At 42.3% G+C, this 18753-nt stretch overlaps 1 protein-coding gene across 2 annotated transcripts in view; it reads left to right on the top strand.

The window, feature by feature from the left end:
- The window catches only part of SLIT3 (slit guidance ligand 3), a 967014-nt gene that overhangs the window by 165477 nt on the left and 782784 nt on the right, over positions 1-18753 (top strand). For both annotated transcript variants that reach the window (XM_086931418.1, XM_086931419.1), the window contains exon 4: positions 8191-8262. In XM_086931418.1, coding sequence (XP_086787544.1) covers positions 8191-8262 — 72 coding nt within the window. The remainder of the gene's footprint in view (positions 1-8190; positions 8263-18753) is intronic.

Raw genomic sequence — 18753 nt, 5'->3', positions numbered from 1 at the left:
CTCCGCATTCCAGCATCTGACTCCAGGCCTCAAAGTGACAGTTCTCCTTGTCCAATGCTTCTCCCCTGACAACCCCGACCCCCTGTGGCTCGCACCAGATGTGCTGCAGCAGACCCTCCACATACCGCTGCCCCATTCCCAGCAGCGCGTCAGAGGACCACAAAGTGTCCTGTGGTGCAGAGGGTTTACATCGCGTCTTTCCTGCTGTCTCGCGCACATCCTCTGAAGCACGTGCAGTTCTTCGCAGGCACCAGGATACCCTCACACTGACTTCTACCCCTTGGCTGTGCTCGGTTTCATAACCGGAGGTGACCGGGCATTAATTAACAGCCCTCAATTAAATGTTTTCCAAAGACTTGTTCTGAAAAAAAGTCGATTGATCAAAGTTGTGCAGATATGTTTCTTCCAGGGGCGGCTGGTGACATTTGAAAGTGGTGGGCGTAAAAGTTCAGGATGAGCGGCATGTAGCGAGCGAGCGGAGCATACCTTCTAATTACACTTCCACCACATCCATCCATCCTGAATCCATGACATTCATCCATCCTGCATCAATTACATTCATCCATCCATCCTGAATCAATGATTCATCCATCCATCCTGCATCAATGACATTCATCCATTCATCCTGAATCCATGACATCCATCCATCCAGCATCAATGACATTCCTCCATCCATGATTCATCCATCCATCCTGCATCCATGATTCATCCATCCATCCTGCATCAATGACATTCATTCATCCATCCATCCTGAATCCATGTTTCATCCATCCATCCATCCATCCTGCATCAATGACATTCATCCATCCATCCATCCATCCTGCATCAATGACATTCATCCATCCATCCTGAATCCATGACATTCATTCATCCATCCATCCTGCATCCATGATTCATCCATCCATCTATCCATCCTGAATCAATGAAATTCATCCATCCATCCTGCATCCATGATTCATCTATCCATCCTGAATCAATGACATTCATCCATCCTTCCATCCTGCATCAATGACATTCATCCATCCATCCATCCATCCTGCATCAATGACATTCATCCATCCATCCTGCATCCATGATTCATCCATCCATCCTGCATCAATGGCATTCATCCATCCATCCTAAATCCATGATTCATCCATCCATCCATCCATCCTGCAGCAATGACATTCATTCATCCATCCATCCTGCATCCATGATTCATCCATCCATCCATCCATCCTGAATCAATGACATTCATCCATCCATCCATCCTGCATCAATGACATTCATCCATCCATCCATCCATCCTGCATCAATAACATTCATCCATCCATCCTGAATCAATGACATTCATCCATCCATCCATCCTGCATCAATGACATTCATCCATCCATCCTGAATCCATGACATTCATTCATCCATCCATCCTGCATCCATGATTCATCCATCCATCTATCCATCCTGAATCAATGAAATTCATCCATCCATCCTGCATCCATGACATTCATTCATCCATCCATCCTGCATTCATGATTCATCCATCCATCTATCCATCCTGAATCAATGTATTTTTCATGTCATAAAAATAAGCTATGGTCACTTTAAAACCAAACAGTGGCCCTAACATTCCGTGCCCCCACCTTCCTACTTGCCCCAATGTATCATTATATTTGAGACTACTCGCTTTGCATATCTCTGCTTTCATTATGTAAAGCGATTCGCCGCACATCAGGCCAGGTTTATGTCCTGCAAATGCCTAAAAGATACTTATTGTATAGGTGGACACTTCAGTTCGTGGATTTATTACTGAAACAATAGCCCTGGTACCAGCCAATCAAACCGCACAGAGAACAGCTCGCCAGCTGTGAAACCCCAGGTGCAGATAGTTCTTGCCAGTACAGAAACACAGCCTTCCGCGCTCTGATGTTAAGGCAATAAACAATTATGGTTATACATGAACCTTCTTTACCCTTAAACCTCCTCCTCGCAGTGGGACATTTTGTGTGATGAGGGAGCGCAGCGCCTCCACACACAGACGGGAGGCAGGATCACCACCAAAGGTACAGCCCCTCTAAGCCAATCCTAGCAGCGCCAGGGCATGGCTATTCTTCGCCCGTAGCACGCTCATTAGGAGCCCAAAGGGCTCCTAATGGGCATGCGCAAACAGGTCAAAACAGGTCAAAACACAAGTGCGCATGCGTGGGCACGGTGCCCTCCGTCCCTACTCATGCGCACTTTTGTTGTGCTGATTCCTGTTGCCCCCCACTGGTCTGACAATCATGTTAGTCAACATGACGCGGACCGGGCGGTCCGGCGTCATGTTGACTGACATGATTGTCAGTTCAACCTCGGCGTTTTTAAACTTAAGTAAACTGAGAGTTTACTTAAGTTCAAAGACGCCGAGGGAGCTGCGGGCGGGGGGGCTACGCCCCCACGCCCCAATGGACGCACCGCGCCTGGTTTCTTCTAGACCTGCTGTCAGAAGAAAGACCACAAGCTTGCTGCCAGAAAGAAGAAAGACCACAAGCTTGCTGCCAGAAAGAAGAAAGACCACAAGCTTGCTGCAGTAACAGTCACATACAACACATGTACATGCGCAACACATGCACTGTGGTGCTTTTAGCATGAGCAACAATTAAGGGTTGTCAGGGGTGGCAACTACTGGTCGTGGCTTACACTTTGCTACCCAGTGAATGCCTTGGGCATAGGTGAGCTGGGCCCAGGCCCGGGGCGCCATTATTCAGAGGGGCGCAGAAGGCAGCTGCCCGACTTTATGTCATGCAAACAGCAGCTTATTTATTCCACTCGGTCTCAATCGAGTCCCTTAAAAACTTTGTAATCAGCCATTCATGTACTTCATCGTAATTGTTAGCTCCCCATCAACCCCTTGCCCTCCTCCCATTTTCCTCACACCTCCTGCCGTCACACCACAATGTCATCCTGCACCCATGACAAACACATCATTTTCTTTCTGCCCAGGGCGCTATCCCAGTAAATCCAATGCAGGGCCCTCCCTGTTGCTACCCATCCCGGTGTGTTGTGACCCATGGACTCAGGAGCCCTAAACTGATCAGGGGAAGCTTGAAATGACTTTGTGAGCCCTATCTCCTTTCTGTAGTTTATACTTCTTGCCCTGCCCTTAGCTGCTTAGCTGTAGACAGGGGGCTGTTGATGTCCTGAAGCCATTATTAATCCGGGTTTTCTGGTTTCCCTTTGTAGAAATCAACCGCAAAATTAGTATATATTCGTCTTTCCTTTTTACCTCAAATGCAAACTATAGTATCCACAGGGCTTTGAGATTACTATAACAAGACTGTCTTTTCAGACAATTTGAAAAGTTGCTACATTTTTTCTGAATAGTCTGCTATGTAATGATGGGAAAATGATTATTTACACAAACAGGCAAATATAGTCTAGATGTTCTAAACTGCGGTGGGCGATAGAGTCTGATCAGCTGTGTGTCAGAATTTCATATGTATAAATGTCATCGGGCCTCGAAATGCCGGGTCCTGAACCAAGTGTACAAAAAAAAAATCGGCCCATTGGGTGTAGATTTTCTGTTATCTCCAACGTTAGGATTTTTTTGTAAACGATAAAAAGATTACAACGCTTCTGTCAGTCGCATTCTGGTACTATATATCTTCTAGGATTTTGCATTGCAACAAAATGGCAAAATTCACTATTTTCAGGGCTCGAGTCGGGGTACCACGCGGGTGGACGGTGTCCCCCCACTTATTTTAAGGGGTCTTACCGGGTGGACGCCGTTCCCCCCTGCGCAAAAGCTGGTATGCTTTAGGAGAGCATTCATGAATTAATCTGTACAGTATGCTGCTGCTCTAGTGCATTCTAAAAGCTACCAATGATAGGACATCAGCATAGCACCAAGATGCCTGCACTGCGCACACTGGCCACTAACCCTCAAAACCCAGGCGCTGCCTGTCTTGTCCCCACCAAGTGCCAGATGCACAGTGATGGCTCGCCACAGACAAGCCCGCCCGTCCTGTGAGCGCAATCACGTATTTGAGCGTCCCCCCACTTCGTTTTTTTTCCCTTCTCGTGACGTCGCTTCCGGTCGTGCCGTCACTTCACATATCTGAGCGTCCCCCCACCACTAGGTTTTTCCCTTTTGTGACGTCACTTCCGGCCGTGACGTCACTTCCTGTCTGTGAGCGTCCCCCCACTTCTTTATTTAGGACTTGTGCCCTGACTATTTTCAATCATGCTGAAACTTTTTTGTAAGTGGTGCTAAGTAAACAAAATCGTGCATTTAATCAACTTCCCCATCATTTTAATTAGTATGAAGGAAGATGCAGTGGGCTTTTCGGATTTCTGCCATCGGGTTCACCAGTTTCTCTCTGGCAAACACAGGATGTATAGAGAGAAGCTCAACCTATAGGAACATATTTTCAATCAGGATGAATGATTGAGGCCACCGGCGCTAGGAATCTGCAATTTTTACACAGCAAGAGTTGATCTTTAAAAAAGTCACTGCTGCAAAGTGTATATTTTATGCCCTATTATTTACTTTGTTTTGCTGCAAAAGGTTGACATGAGCTCCAGGATATGCTGGGTTGTCTACAGGGCCGGACTGGCCATAGCGGGCACCGGGCAATCCCCCGGTGCGCCCCACAGGTTGGGGCCGGTTATGGGCCCCTGGGGGGCATTTTTGTTACAGGGCCGTTTTTGCAGTATAGCTGTAACAAAAATGGCTGAAAACTGGCTCCGGGAAAGAGCTTGGCGGCACCTCTAACCCCCCCAAGTGGGGAGGGGGGGGGGATGGGCGGCCGAGCACTTTGCCAGTGCTGGTTGTGGTTCCCAGTCCGGCTCTGGTTCTCTGCCTAGGAAGAGTATGCTGGTTTAGGGAGATATATCGTCAAAACATCTTGCTTCTCAGTAGTGATACATACTGGGCTCTGGGTCAGTCCCGATCAACTGGTTTATTTCACTTTTGAGTCCATAGTAGAACTTTGGAATGTTGGGAGTACCATTCAAGACAATGAAATGACACTGGGCCAATAATGCCTGATATAGGTCTTCTGCTCAAATGTTCAAATGCCCCTCTGCTGATCTGCCACCTGACACAGTGCCACAGTGGGCCAGATGATATAGGCATTCTTCAAACAGTCACCCAGTGAGGAGCCAAAATCGCATGAGGAGTACCAGGTGAGCCGGAAACACTTCACACAGTTGGTTTCCAAGAGGGTCCTTCTTGTCTTTAGATGTTCTGCATAACTGGTGTACATTGGTGCCACATCAGCTTCTGATGCTGCTGTGCTCTGTTTGCTTCTTGTTATTTGTAAGTAAGGAAGGGGGCAAAAGGTCTCAGTGGTTCTTAGACAGTGCTCGGCACAGAGTCTTACCCCCTTCAAGGCCCTACCCCCACATCACACAATAAATATTTTTGAGAAGTTGGCAGTTCTGTATCTACTGCTGTCTATACTGATTATTAGATGCCCTCTTCCTTGCAACAGGCCTTCACCTAAGGATTTGATCTATAATTAGGTTCAAGATATTTAACAACCAGTATAGCACTCCGATATGGGCTATAACACCATATTATATTAAGGAGTTTACTAAAGTGTGGTTGTAACTCAAAGATGGCAGCTTGGTTCCAAATTAGCTGTAGGTGTTATAATTGTGACTGACTTTGAAATCTACACTGACCTGAGGGCAGATTCCCAATTCCATTAAGGCTCTTTTCTTCCTGAAGGTCAGGTGTACTGCTAGTGAAGATGAACAAGATGCATTCAACATAAACAAATAAAGCGGGGTACACTTCCTCATGCCCTGCAGGAAGTTATAAGTAATTCTGTCGAACGCCGAGGTATTTCTGATACTGGTATGCCTTGTACAAGTGAATTACATCTGGTAGAGCCTGCACAAAGGGCAGTTCAACTTACATTATGAACTAGACGGAGATGGACGCCTTCTTTCAAACCTACTGCATTATCCACCACAATTCTTCCACTATTGGAAAAAGAGAAACTAATTCAAGTGAAAATCATATTAGCAATATTATGCTATCAGCTTTAAAAGAGTGTATCTTCATCACGCTGTATGTGCTTCCCTAGGTCCTACTTCCTGAACAGCTTTGCTTGGGGGAAACCAGATTGTCCTCTCTCCTAAGCCTTAGTAGTCCCTCATTGCATAGCTTTATATCTAGGAAAGCAGGTCCCAGTGCTCTTACTCTGCACTGGCCAAATTAAGCTATTTATTCTGCTCCACCCTTTCCACTCACAATCAAAATGGCAATGGAGATCACCAGAACTGAGATACAAGCCATGGCCTGAGTGATCACATTTTCTCAAACCATCTTTTGCTCAAAGACTATATTACAGCAGTTCCAAGGAAGGATGACACACTAACTAACCATGCTTCAGAAGAGTGATTGCCTGTATCAAGGGAGGGGCATATTTGCCCAGGTACCCCTTCCATCACTGAGCACAATGATAGGGTTCCTGCAAAGTCAGACCAGCGTCGGCTGTGATCATGGATATAAAACATTCTGTAGAATGTATTTCACAATATTAGGGTTATACAACTCTTTACACATTGTCCCTGTAAAGCTCTGAACATAAAGTTGGATCTCAAATAATTGGATGCAGAAATTAACCAAAGCAAATGTTTCTCTTAAGTGGAGTTGTGTGTAAACGAAACGCTCCAGTAAGCCAGAAGAATCTATTCAGATGTGCCTGAAACAGTTCTCATTTGGACTTTCTCTTTCAAAACTGACTATTGTAGAGAATACAAATAATTTGTTGATGTTATTCAGCTGCGTCTCTTTACACATATAAAGTGTTATTATTCTACTGAGTACTATTCATTTGACCTCCTTCATGAAGGTGAAAGCTGTGTTAGCCATGTTGTAGTTTGAATCTGTAAATCTAAACTTTACACTCAACATCTCTGCAGTATCTGCACTACCCTATTGAGAGCGCATACTCCTTTTGTTACATTGCAGTTCATATTGTCTTGTATTCTTTATTTCACTAATGAACTTCACAGAAGGCAAGGTCTGTACATTGCTAATATATATAAGTACTATTTTTGTCTTGTGCTTTTCTGTACGAATTACTGTTTTGTTCCTCACACAATAATTCCAGTTTACCAGTTTAATAAACCAATATAAGATGAAATAGGTGTAATAGAAAACTTATGAAGATGCAATTTGATAAGGTTGGTGCGTATGCTGTCAAATTGTATTTGGTTTTGAGAAGGTTCACTAATTGAAATGTATTGAACAGGATCATGGATGACCCTCTTGCCCTCCAACATTACAGTAACCTGGATATATTTATTTATTAATGTACGTTTTTAATATAGCCCGCGCAACAGAAATAACACGAGGACTCGCGATATAAGTGATGAGGTTGTCCAATATTTGTGTGTAAGTATAAAACAGATTCAAACCTTGGCCAACAACACTAACTACTTTAGTTCATAACATTCAAGTAATCTCTTTCCCTTTTCTCTAAACATGTTTCTTTTTCATTAACTCCAAGGATTAACCCTGACAACAATTCTCTCTATTGTGAAGAGCAGTCTCACTGGGTTTCTGTGATCTAGCACAGATATAATGTATAGTACCATACCGAATTTGCTTCAATCCTATTTAGTGCACTCTTAATTATGGTGGTTTCCAATGATGTTTTCTCTTGATAAATATAAACTTTGAGAAATGTATCATGCAGTGAAATATATGAAATCAATATTGAAAAGAAAAGGTTGCAATGGATGAAGGTAAAGCTTTATGAAAAGAAGTCTCACCCAGGTGTCTCTATTTGATAAGATGACGTTGTATTTATGAACAGAATTAATTAAATACTACTGCCTGTCTTTCTAGTTGAAAGTGAGGCGTGTTGCCTGCTTGCACTATCATGTGATTACTCAGCTATGAAAGCAATGCGGCATCCATGGTACTGGTGTGAATTCTATTCCTTCTTATCACACACACTTGTGTGACTGCAAAGAATATTACCCTCAGGTTAGGATCTTTAAAGAATACTGATTATGGGTAGCACTATATTGACAGGTAAGCAACATTTTCCAGCTTTGGTTCCTGGACAGTGTATTTTTTGATAGATATGGGTAGGATATTAAATTGTCATTGATGTTTGTTTTTTTAATTTACAAGGCTGGTTAAATGTAAAGTCACTCCTTTACAAATATTTCATACATTTAATTCAAGTGCATTTTTTTCTTTGCTTGCAGGCGTGTGAACAGGAACAAGCTGCAGGTTCTTCCAGAACTGCTGTTTCAGAGTAACTTGAAACTAACCCGGCTGTGAGTACCATCTAAAATGTTCACTTTTCTTTGGGATGTATTTGTTTCTAGTTTTTTTAGAAATCACTGCTCTCTCAAGTGTGGAATAGGCTTCTGCTGTTCATCCCTAGGAACCTTATTGTTGTTCCAGCTTGGTTATTTAGTGGACAGTTGCTTCTCGGCTATTTGAGTTGCAATGTTGCATGCATTTTAAGAAGTGGCTAAGCATCTCTGTTTTCACGCAGGATTGTTCACTGGTGCTACTGAAGATTATTTCTGAAATATCTGTATCACAAACTCATTTACATATGTAGATCAAGCTAAGGAGCCCCACAAGCAACAAAGCTGTACCTCGTTGGTCAAAACTTTCCTTGGTGTGACCAGTCCCCCCTGTGCTTTGTTGGTTTATTACTTTCCTTTGCTTCACTTGAGAACATTTTCTGTTCCTTTCGATTTGTGTTAAGTTATTTTAAAAGTTGTTGGAAATATATGAATATAAATGAACTTCATTTCAAAGGCTGCTGTTGAAGTTCACAAAGAAATACGACATACACAAGCCACCACATATTTAACAATAGCCTGAGATTAGCAGCTGTTGTTGTTGTGTGATCTGTCACAGCAACATCTCTGATAAGAGAGTTGGCTTATCCATTTGTACAGAGAAATGTTTAATAAGTGTGTTAACACTTAGAACTTTGCACTCATGATTCATTAATGCTTTAATTTTTTATATTAATTGTTTTGCTTTTTGTATCAGGCGTCTTAATCTGCTCATTTGTGGCAAAAACCACACAATCTTATGGATGCTGCCCTGGTTGTAGTTAAAATAAACTGCCTTGTTTGAAGTGCTGGGTCCATATGTCATCAGTTGTTGTTTCAAGTCGAGCTGAGACATTGACTAAACATATTACAAGGACTGAACGGTTGCTAATTGCATGTCGTAAGATCTTGGTCTCACTTGGTAACAATTTAATTTAATTCAGCAGAATACAAGGCCCAGCTGTATCAAATAAGAGGGCTGTGCTAAAGAGTGGACACATTCACCATGTGTCTAAACTCTTCAACAATAATGTGCAAATACAGTTAAAATCTTCTTTCCCTTAAACAATTGTTGAGGTAGCCAGGTATTTCGTAATGCCGTTGTAAGTATTTTTGAGTGCAAGTGTCTTATCACTGAGGTTTTTAAGTCACATCAGTTTTCAAAGACACCACTATTAAAGATTGTGTCTCCTCTTAGGGCGCCACTATGAGTTACCAGTCCTGGTGGAATTACAAGGCCTCGCCACTAAGTTGCCACGTAAAGGGGACCTTGAAGGGTATGAGAGGACCTTCAGACTCCACCTCACAAGCCCCCAGTAACTATGCTCCAAGAGTATCTTTTACCTCCTGTGTAGTTGTAACACAGAGGTAGAGTTACATACCACAGTCCAGGCACCTCATAATGATTGGAAAGAGGCACATCTTTTCAAAACCAAGTACTAAGACAGAAAGACTAAAGAAAGATATTCAATTGAACTACTTTGGAAGTGTCATCTACAAATTGATGAAAAGGAAAAAAAAACACTGTGGTTGAATAATTAAAAAAATATGCTTGATGCAGTGATTAACTTAGCGTAAGTTTGGGTGAGGGAGTTGGTTGCAGTTGATCATCCCAGCATGCGCCATGCGTTGCCAGAAGTTAGAATGCACCCCCAGGAGTGTATTGTGACATCACACACCGGGTAGTCATTTATAATAGTGTCTTTATGGTTAATGCAATTTTACAGTTGGAACACCCGGATTGAGAACATCGTGACACATAAACTGTGATAATTCTCTTGGAGGCCAGTCACCAAAACAGTTACACATTTTCTTGTCACGGGAGGAATCCACTTAATTGTTGAAATATATTTTAAGGAAAAATATTTCTTGAAAATTGTAATGACAATTTCCTTTCAATCGAGTAATCCAATTAACTGTTGAAATGTTTTTTTGTGGAACTTCAGATTGTGTGCGAATATATTTATGTAATTTAACTTGTGCTTTACTATAACGAATCATAAACCATGGAGGGAGGGCGAACTGTGTGTATAAACAGATCAGACAGCTGAAGCATTACTCTGTTGCATACCTGTCTTGTGCCCCTGCAGCAGTTGCACTTGACAACGAGACTAAAATAAGGTATGAATGAGATGACAGTTTTGTCAAGTTTTCAGGTCATTACATCTCTGAAACGATATCTTTTATACCAAAGGCATGGGTGATGAAAACCTCTCATTCATATCCCATCACTGGTTGTCTGTCTGCAGCCATTAAGTAGATCAATCACTGCTTTGCCGACGTCATGGATCACCAAAGTTGAATAAAACGCCATCGTTTCTTGCTCAGTGTGGCTGCAGATATAGGGAGGCGCTTCTAAGCATGCAAGAACACAGCATGCACTTTCTATGTGAATCAGAATATGTTCATTTCCAAAAATATAGGGCACGTTTCCCTGTTTAAGTTGTTAGTTCTGGAAGCATTTAGCCATGGTGTGGCGCAGGGTTCTTGTGTTTTTCTGATCGTCTTTTGTCAACATCCCCTTGTTTCCGCCAGTTTGAGCACACGCGGCCTGAAGTGTGAGATGCAGCAATATTTCACTTTAATGGGCCATCTTAGCTCTGGTCTTCAGAGCCTGAGGCTGCTGGGAACGTTATATACAAGTTAATGGACTGACACAAATTCTTTCATTAGTGGAAGTACACGGCGTGGCAGGGACTCAATCTTTTTCAAATGAGCAAAAGTTGGGAAATGTTTAAAGGAGACCGACCCGTGCAAGGCACTGCTCGAGCCAAAGGACAAACTCCTAGCACTGAGGACAAAACAATTTGGCAGAGCCAAAAGGAGTGTCCTTGACTACCCTGCAATTACCATAATTCTTCTTCTCATTATTATTATTATTATTATTATTATTATTGTTTTATTAATGTTATTATTGTTTTTGCAAACATGTGCAAAAGGTGCTAAAATGTGTTTAAAAAAAATAATAATAATACATCGGTCTGGAGTTGGCATGCAGTGGTAAACAAGCATTGGCAAAGCCAATAGCTCACACATTTGCGAGTGTTAAACCTACTGGTGTTTTGTTAATGGCAATGTCTTTGACCCATGTGTTATGGAGTGGAGTGGATGTATGTCGCGTGGAGTGGGATTTTTGGGACTGCAGTGGAATTGTTTGGCGTGGAATTATGTGGTGTGGAGTAGATTTGGGTAGTGGAATAATGCGGCATGGTGTGCAGTGTAATTATGTGATAGTAATTATGTGGTTTTCAGTGTACTGTGATTGTGGGGAGTGGAATTGTGTCATGGAGTGTAATTATGTGGAATGCTTTTTTGTGTGGTGGAGTGGTAAGTAGTAAAATTTATTAAGTGGTGACCTGTTGAATTTTGTGGAATTCTGTGGTGAGGATTGGATGAATGTGGTATGCTGTGTAATAGTAATGTTGCATTGAATTATGTGGTTTGTTATCAAATTATGTGACGTGGAATGGATTTATGTGGAGTTGAATTGTGTGGTGTGGAACTGGTATAAAAGTGTGAGTCAGTCATGCCACAATAATGGATATTAACCTGTCAATTGCATTTTAAAAGAGGGCATATTACCATTACATTTGAACCGCACCTAAAGCCACATGATCCTGGTCCTGTTGGCTAATCACACTATGGGGCGTTGTGACCTCCCCCACCCCCAATGGTGAGCAGCACCAAAATGTATCCACACCGCAGAAGGCAAACCCCTGGAGCAAGGTCAGGTTCTATCAGTTAGCTAAACAACACAAAGCTAAAAATGTTTTACTTTTTGATTTTCGATAATTGATATATCAGCTGGTGCACTACATTATTGCTTTAAATGGCAGACGCCATCACTTTATTGTTTATCCCAGTGATATTGTGATTTTTCTATAATGTCTGCTCTTAAGCTCTTAACCCTGATACTGTGAAACACACTAGTACTCGCAGTGGCATTTTTTGAGATCAATTACTTTCAAATCTTAACAAATAATTTAGGCTTGAGAGCCTTGAGTAAAACAGAAAACTGAGCCAACTCACAATATTGATCGGCAAAAGTCCATTTTGATGATGCCTCCCACACATCCATTCGCAATTTACTCCTGTATTGTTTTCACAGTTTTTATAGTGCAAACTCAACCCAAAGGTATTGGAGCGTTTTGCTTCAGAACCAGTTACATTACACAAGGACACATTCATTTTTTGTAGGCAAGAGGAGATTTAATGATTTGGCGATAATCACAGGATGTTGAGCTGACCCAGAGACTCAAACCTGGTTCTCCAGCTCTAAAGTCAGCAGGCCATTACTCCACCTCCTCTCCCCTAAGAGAATGGATTGCTTGGTGCAACCGTACTAGAAATTTCGCCAGACACCAAATCTCCCTTTCCTACTATGCTATGGAATAGCATTGACGAATGTGAAGTGAGTAAACAAAAGAAGAAATATGTACAGCCAGTTGCCTAGTAAGGCAACCATGGGCTTTGATGTGAGTAGGGTAAATGCATCCCTGCATGTGACCCTACACTTAATCTTGCAGGTTGGTACTGTTTCATGTCTTTTTCTCCCTCCTTTCACCCTTTCCTGCCCCTCGTCATTAATTCCTCTGTATTAAGGCTGATTATTATTTTTTTAAAACACTGGTCATGTGGCTGACTCTCTTCCAACCTTGGTGGCTTTTTAAAGAGACTGGCCTGTTTGAAATGTTGGGGCCGGTTTTATACTGAAATCTTAACATAGCAAATGGTTTTCGTCAGCTTTTTTTTAAGGGATGGCAATGTACAGGAGGCAGTTATCCATTACAAGTCTGCTCTTTTATTGTGCCTTTTTTTGGACTCGTCGCCACCCTGACATTCCCACCGCCCCCAAATTTGCATATGTGGCATTGCTGCACTGATCAAAACCAGCGATATTTGGATGCAATGCATCCAACTAAGTTTGCATGAAAGGAAAAGCCTTCCAACCTTCTAGGTATATGTGCCCTAAGATGACCTCCCTCTTTCAAAAAGTTTGTATACCCTTTGACAGTATGAGCAATTAAGAATTCTTAGATGGTGAAGAAGACAATTTTGCATGACAAACATGATGTCAACATTGAGAATGTGGCGTGTATGTTCCTGCAAACATTTCAGGAAACTTTGACTTCGGAAAAGTCGTAGATTAGATAGAATACTCATTCTCGACCCATATTGTATATCAAATTACCTTAGCCAATTTCTGTGATTGTCTGGGATAAAGGCCACTTTTCTTAACGCAACGCCTACATTTTGTCTCCATATTATTACAGAGCTGAATTCTCTTCCTTGCTCAGTTGTGGAACTTCAACACTGTCATGGGGGACGGAAATAACATAAAGGAAGGTCTGGTCAATGCCGCCTCCTACAATACAGGTCCAGCCTGAAAAGACATTCGATTCCCCACCTTCCTGTAGTAGTGTGCTACTAGCACCAACATGGAAAACATTTAATGGGAACATAATACGGCGGACGGGAGATCCGTCACATTTGTGAATTAATATTCCCCTCCACCAAGTCAAGATCTAAATCAAGCCCTCAGTTATCACTGGCAGAAAAGTACTAACCGTTCTATGTCTGTTTAAATGATTTGCCCAGGAGAGGTCAATTTGGAGCAGAGGTGTGTGCCGTTCACAAACCGAGATCAACATCACACTGTAAAAGCACTACCCGGGCACCTTTTGCCTTCACCTTCAAGCATGCTTTCACGTCTCCTTACTTTTGAGGTGCTGCCTGCCTAGAATACTCATATATACACTCCCCTCTGATTTTGTGCCACTGAATACATGTTTCATGAGACACCATAAAAGGCCTTAGAGGTCCATGGGAATGCGATCAGATGAAAAACAACCTCTTGAGCATTGGCAATCGGGTGGCTGCAGGCAAAATATTGGCAATAAAACATCCAACATAACAACGGTTATTCTTTCGCTCGGGCAGAAAACACAAGCAAAACAATGAGTTTGTAAGAAGGAGCCATTAAGGTAAGATTATGGAAAATGGCTAAAAGATAGTTGTGCTCTTTGCAAATAATGTGCCACCAATGTTATGTGCACAAACAAAAACAGTTGATGGTACTGCTGAGAGTCGATAACTGTAGCCTGTGGGTGCCACTGAAAGATTCTTAATTAGTCATACTGTAGCCTCACCTGCTGCCCTGGCTAAACAATTGTCATTAAATGGTCATTTTCCTGAACAGCACATAAGCCTAAACTAAGTGAAATAAAAAAATTACAATCAGTGTGAAAAACGACAGAACTTTATTCCTCCTTTTATCACACTGTAATTTTGTAATTTCACATATGTATAGAGCGTGTGGACAGGATATACATTGTCAGAAGGTTGGCCTTTGGCTCAACATTTGAGGGTCTTGGGTGTTTTCCCTCACCTTGCTGCACCGCATAGAAGAATAGGACTCAATATTGACGCACACTCAATAGGCGCCGTTTCTCCTAGTGACTGACACCCCCTCCAGTGGAAACACGTAAGCCTAAACTAAGTGTCAAGCAAACAAGAACACTGTGCTGCCTCAGTCGAAGCCCCCGGTCCCCTGTTCCGCACTCTCTTCCGCGGGTTACACAGCAGAGCCAAGCGTTCACCCCCTGGATCCACCCCCATTGTAAACCAGCGCATGACCCATCACGCGCAGAAAACATGCGCATAAAGTAAAACACTACCATCTGGTAAACCATCAAGAAAAGACGTCAAGGACAGATGCACAAAGTCATGCCCCTTGCAAAAGACCTGAAGCCCATTTCCATTCTACTCATCCAATATCTTGAAATTCACCACATCTCCGAGACATGTCTGCACTAAACCCTGGCGTCCAGACACCCATACCACAATCAAACATCCCCGCAACACCACCAAACACTGATAAGTTCATAACCCGACTAAAAATGTGTTTAATTGCTCAGCCGAATAGCGCAAGAGAAACAAACCGCGGCGTCTCAGTGCACATGCTCCTACTATATTTAGCCAATCAGCTGCAAGCTGAGGGAAACAGCAATTTCAGCCCTGTTTTAAATTCGCAGTGACTAAAAGTATGTTTTATCACACAAGCAGGACACCACAAATGGGGGCAGTTGCGGGCGTCCGTTATTGAGTGAAAGCTGCTGCAGGAGCAAAGATGCAGCAATAAAATATGGGTGAAGCTGAACATGCACCCACAGTGTAGCATGAGGATGACCATCTTAAATACAAATTTAGAAAAAAAAACATGAAATAAAAGTATAAATTGTCCTACCAGCCATTGTACTGCCATGGACTACTTAGGCTCATAAGCAAAATGTCAAAAGTAAACAGGACCAATGTGTGAAGTGGGATGGCCCACTGTCTCAGGTATGCTGTGGTGGGCAGGAGCAGGGTGTCAGTGACACTGGGCCATTGGATGTAGAGGAGAGAGAGATAGTCAAAGAGAAAGAGTGATACAGAGAGAACGGCAGGAGAAAGCGATAGAACATAAACATGGTCCATGCTAGATCTTAGGAACGGTACAACAACCTTTAGCCTTTCAAGCTCAGACTTGCAGGCCATACTTTTGGGTCTCAGCGAGACTGACTCGCTCTTTCAAATATATATATAGTGTCATTGATTTGGGATGTCAAGCTCCTAGATACAGCTCATTTAGTTGTGTGTGCTGTTCAAGCAGTCCTAGTTAACGATATCTAAAACATTCTGCTGTGACTCCTAAGGAGGAACATGTGATCAGTAGGAAAACAGAAGGCCAATGAATGTTAAAAGCACCCTGGGTCTCATCTCTGTCTCATTTGTTCTTGAGTTCCAGCAAAGAAGGACCTACTTTCTGTTTACCTAACGTACAATCATGAGACATAAACTCTGCCTGCATTGTTTGGCGTTGCATTCGGCCGTTTCTACACTATTAAATAGTTTTTTTGGGGTCAAATACTTCACAAACATTTAAGGCCTTGTTTAGAGTATTACGGCGGGTCTCTTTGTCTAACACGGCAGCAGAGGGACCTGCTCTGCTGCCCGGGTGGAAGACTGACTGCCAAATGTAAAGATCTCCAGCAGGAAGTCTGAGATCTCAGCTCTGGTATCAGCTTTATCATTGCTGTGACTTAATTAAAGGCACATCATGTTAAATGCACCTGTTCAGCAAAGCTTCTGTTCTTCAAAATAATAGATAATAATAGGAATAATAAAAATAGAAATGTCCCTGAAATGCTTGAGTTTTCTTGCAGGCTGTGGGAGCCATTGCTTCTTATTTGGGACTGTCCTCCCTAAGTAGGGCGGATAGTCTGATGTACTTTGAGTGATAGCCGAATATCCAGCGGACCATCGGTCAAAGATTTCTGCCGGCATGGCCAACATAGGCTCAGTTACAACAAACATTGCAGATTTGCCACCTCAAAATTGAATGTGGAACTGCAAGTTTCTATGGGTCTTCTGCCATGTCTCTGATTGAGTACCACACCCTCCAGTCTCCAAATGAGACCATTAGGTTTTTAGTCTCAAGATAAGCCTTGTGATGGGTCAAGTTCTGGTTTTGGGTAGGATCACTTACTAAGCGCTCATTCGTCTGAATAACAAAAGTCAGGTATTCCATTCTCATCATGAACACCACAGAGTTCAGTATTGGGAACTAAACCTTCCTCTGGAATGTGAGCCTTCAAGGTCTAAGATTTTAGAGCTTATTAAAGTGAAATTTTATCAAATAATTTTGTGTTGCTTAAGAGGTTTTATAATTTCTCTGTTTTCGATGGCATGACATAGAAAGAAGATGAATGGGGAGCTGTGTGATATCTTTCCTTGTGGTGCGAGTTCAGAGCATCATAGCTGTCTCATTTGTAAATCATGGCCACATGGACGGTAACTATGGATCTGCTTAGTTCCTACCGCTGGTCAGACGAATGATTGATTTCTCATGGGTGTTCTGGTTCAAAGATGGAACTTCAAAACAAAACATTTTAGTAGCTAAAAATACTTCAGTGGCGTGCTGTATGCTCCAAATGTTGAAAAAGTTTAAAAAAAAGGCTGCTTATAAACATAAGATCTAGGGCTACAAAGACATTATGCAATGCTATCCACCTTGTTTGTGTTCTTTTGACCCTAGAACCATATAATATTCTTGCCATTTCCATGATTTCAGCTCCTATAACACATTCCCAGGAGATCATTTCAGCTGTTGCTGTGACCTGAATGATAGAGCATTTCCATTTTGAAGTGGTTGCTCATAAGGTGTGAAGTTGCTGTGATATTGCTTTGATTCTAGCCTCTGGCTGATGGGGCATGTCCATGCTAGAGCTGCTTCTCATATATTAAGGGGTTGCTATGACTTGTGTTGGTTCAACTCCCTCATTGTTCCTACCTGAATGATGAGGCATTCCCATGTTGGAGCTGTTTCTCCGAAGGTGCTTTGTTGCTGCGGCTTGTCTTTAAATCCCTCCTCTGAAAAAGCAGTGTGTACAGATCACAGTCACTCTACCCAGACAATAGTAAATAATGACACTACATGCTTGCTCATCTCCTGGGAACAATTTACACTGAGTGGATGTATATTAGGTCAATCCTTTGTAGGGGAGACGTTTGATTGACATTAATTCTATTTACCAGTCTGGAGTCAGTGAGGGTCTGGTTTGGCTTTTTGCGGCAAGGATCTATGATTTAGAACAATTGTGAATGAATGGAGGCACAGCTTGGTTAGTCAAGGAGTTTAATGGTATTTTATCATCAAACACTACTGCATGCGGTGGGTCGTGGGATCTGTACACCAATCATTTGAATGTCAAAGGGGACCCTTGGTAAGCTAACTTCCTCTCTCACTAGATTATTTTCATTGTTAGTGAAGGGTCTTTGGTTCCATCAGCCAAACATAGGTTGAAAATGCCAATTGTTGCTTGAACATGAACTACCTTCAAAAACAAGAGATAAGAGGTGGTGGCAAAACAGGAACAGTTTGTTTAGTTAATTAAACAGTGCATCCGGGAGAACAATTACAGGCATAGGGTCTGAGGACTGTCTCAACTTACAATTGGTTGGCCATGGGTTTTAGTCATTTTGTTGAATGCAATAAAATAGTTCTGGCGATCCTTTTTTGGTAAGGAAAATCATTGTCTTTGCAGCCATAAATCGATGGTTCGATGAGGAATCTAGGTGGGCCTTGACCTTGTGTGAATCCAATCTATTTACTAATTAAAGCCCCAGAGAGGTGGTGGTCCCCGGGGCTCATTAGAGCCTACAGAGGAAGGTACATGCGGCACTCTCCATAATGGACCAAAGACCATGTCCACAATACTGATATATTCTGACTGACACTGCAGACACAGCCAGCAATATGCCACACCTTTCAATCTTTTTTAGTAGTATGGCGGTGAGCATCTCAATTTTAGAGGGAGCCTCACTATTCTTTTTAAACAAAGTATAAGATTATTTTAACTTCTAGTCCTATTTTTGAATCTGTATGTTTACAACTCTGCTGATAAACATTTATTCTACTCCTTAGAATAGTTA

The sequence above is a fragment of the Lissotriton vulgaris genome, chromosome 7 (assembly GCF_964263255.1).
Source record: "Lissotriton vulgaris chromosome 7, aLisVul1.2, whole genome shotgun sequence".
NCBI classification, from domain to species: domain Eukaryota; kingdom Metazoa; phylum Chordata; class Amphibia; order Caudata; family Salamandridae; genus Lissotriton; species Lissotriton vulgaris.
This window is presented reverse-complemented; position numbering and strand designations above follow the sequence as displayed.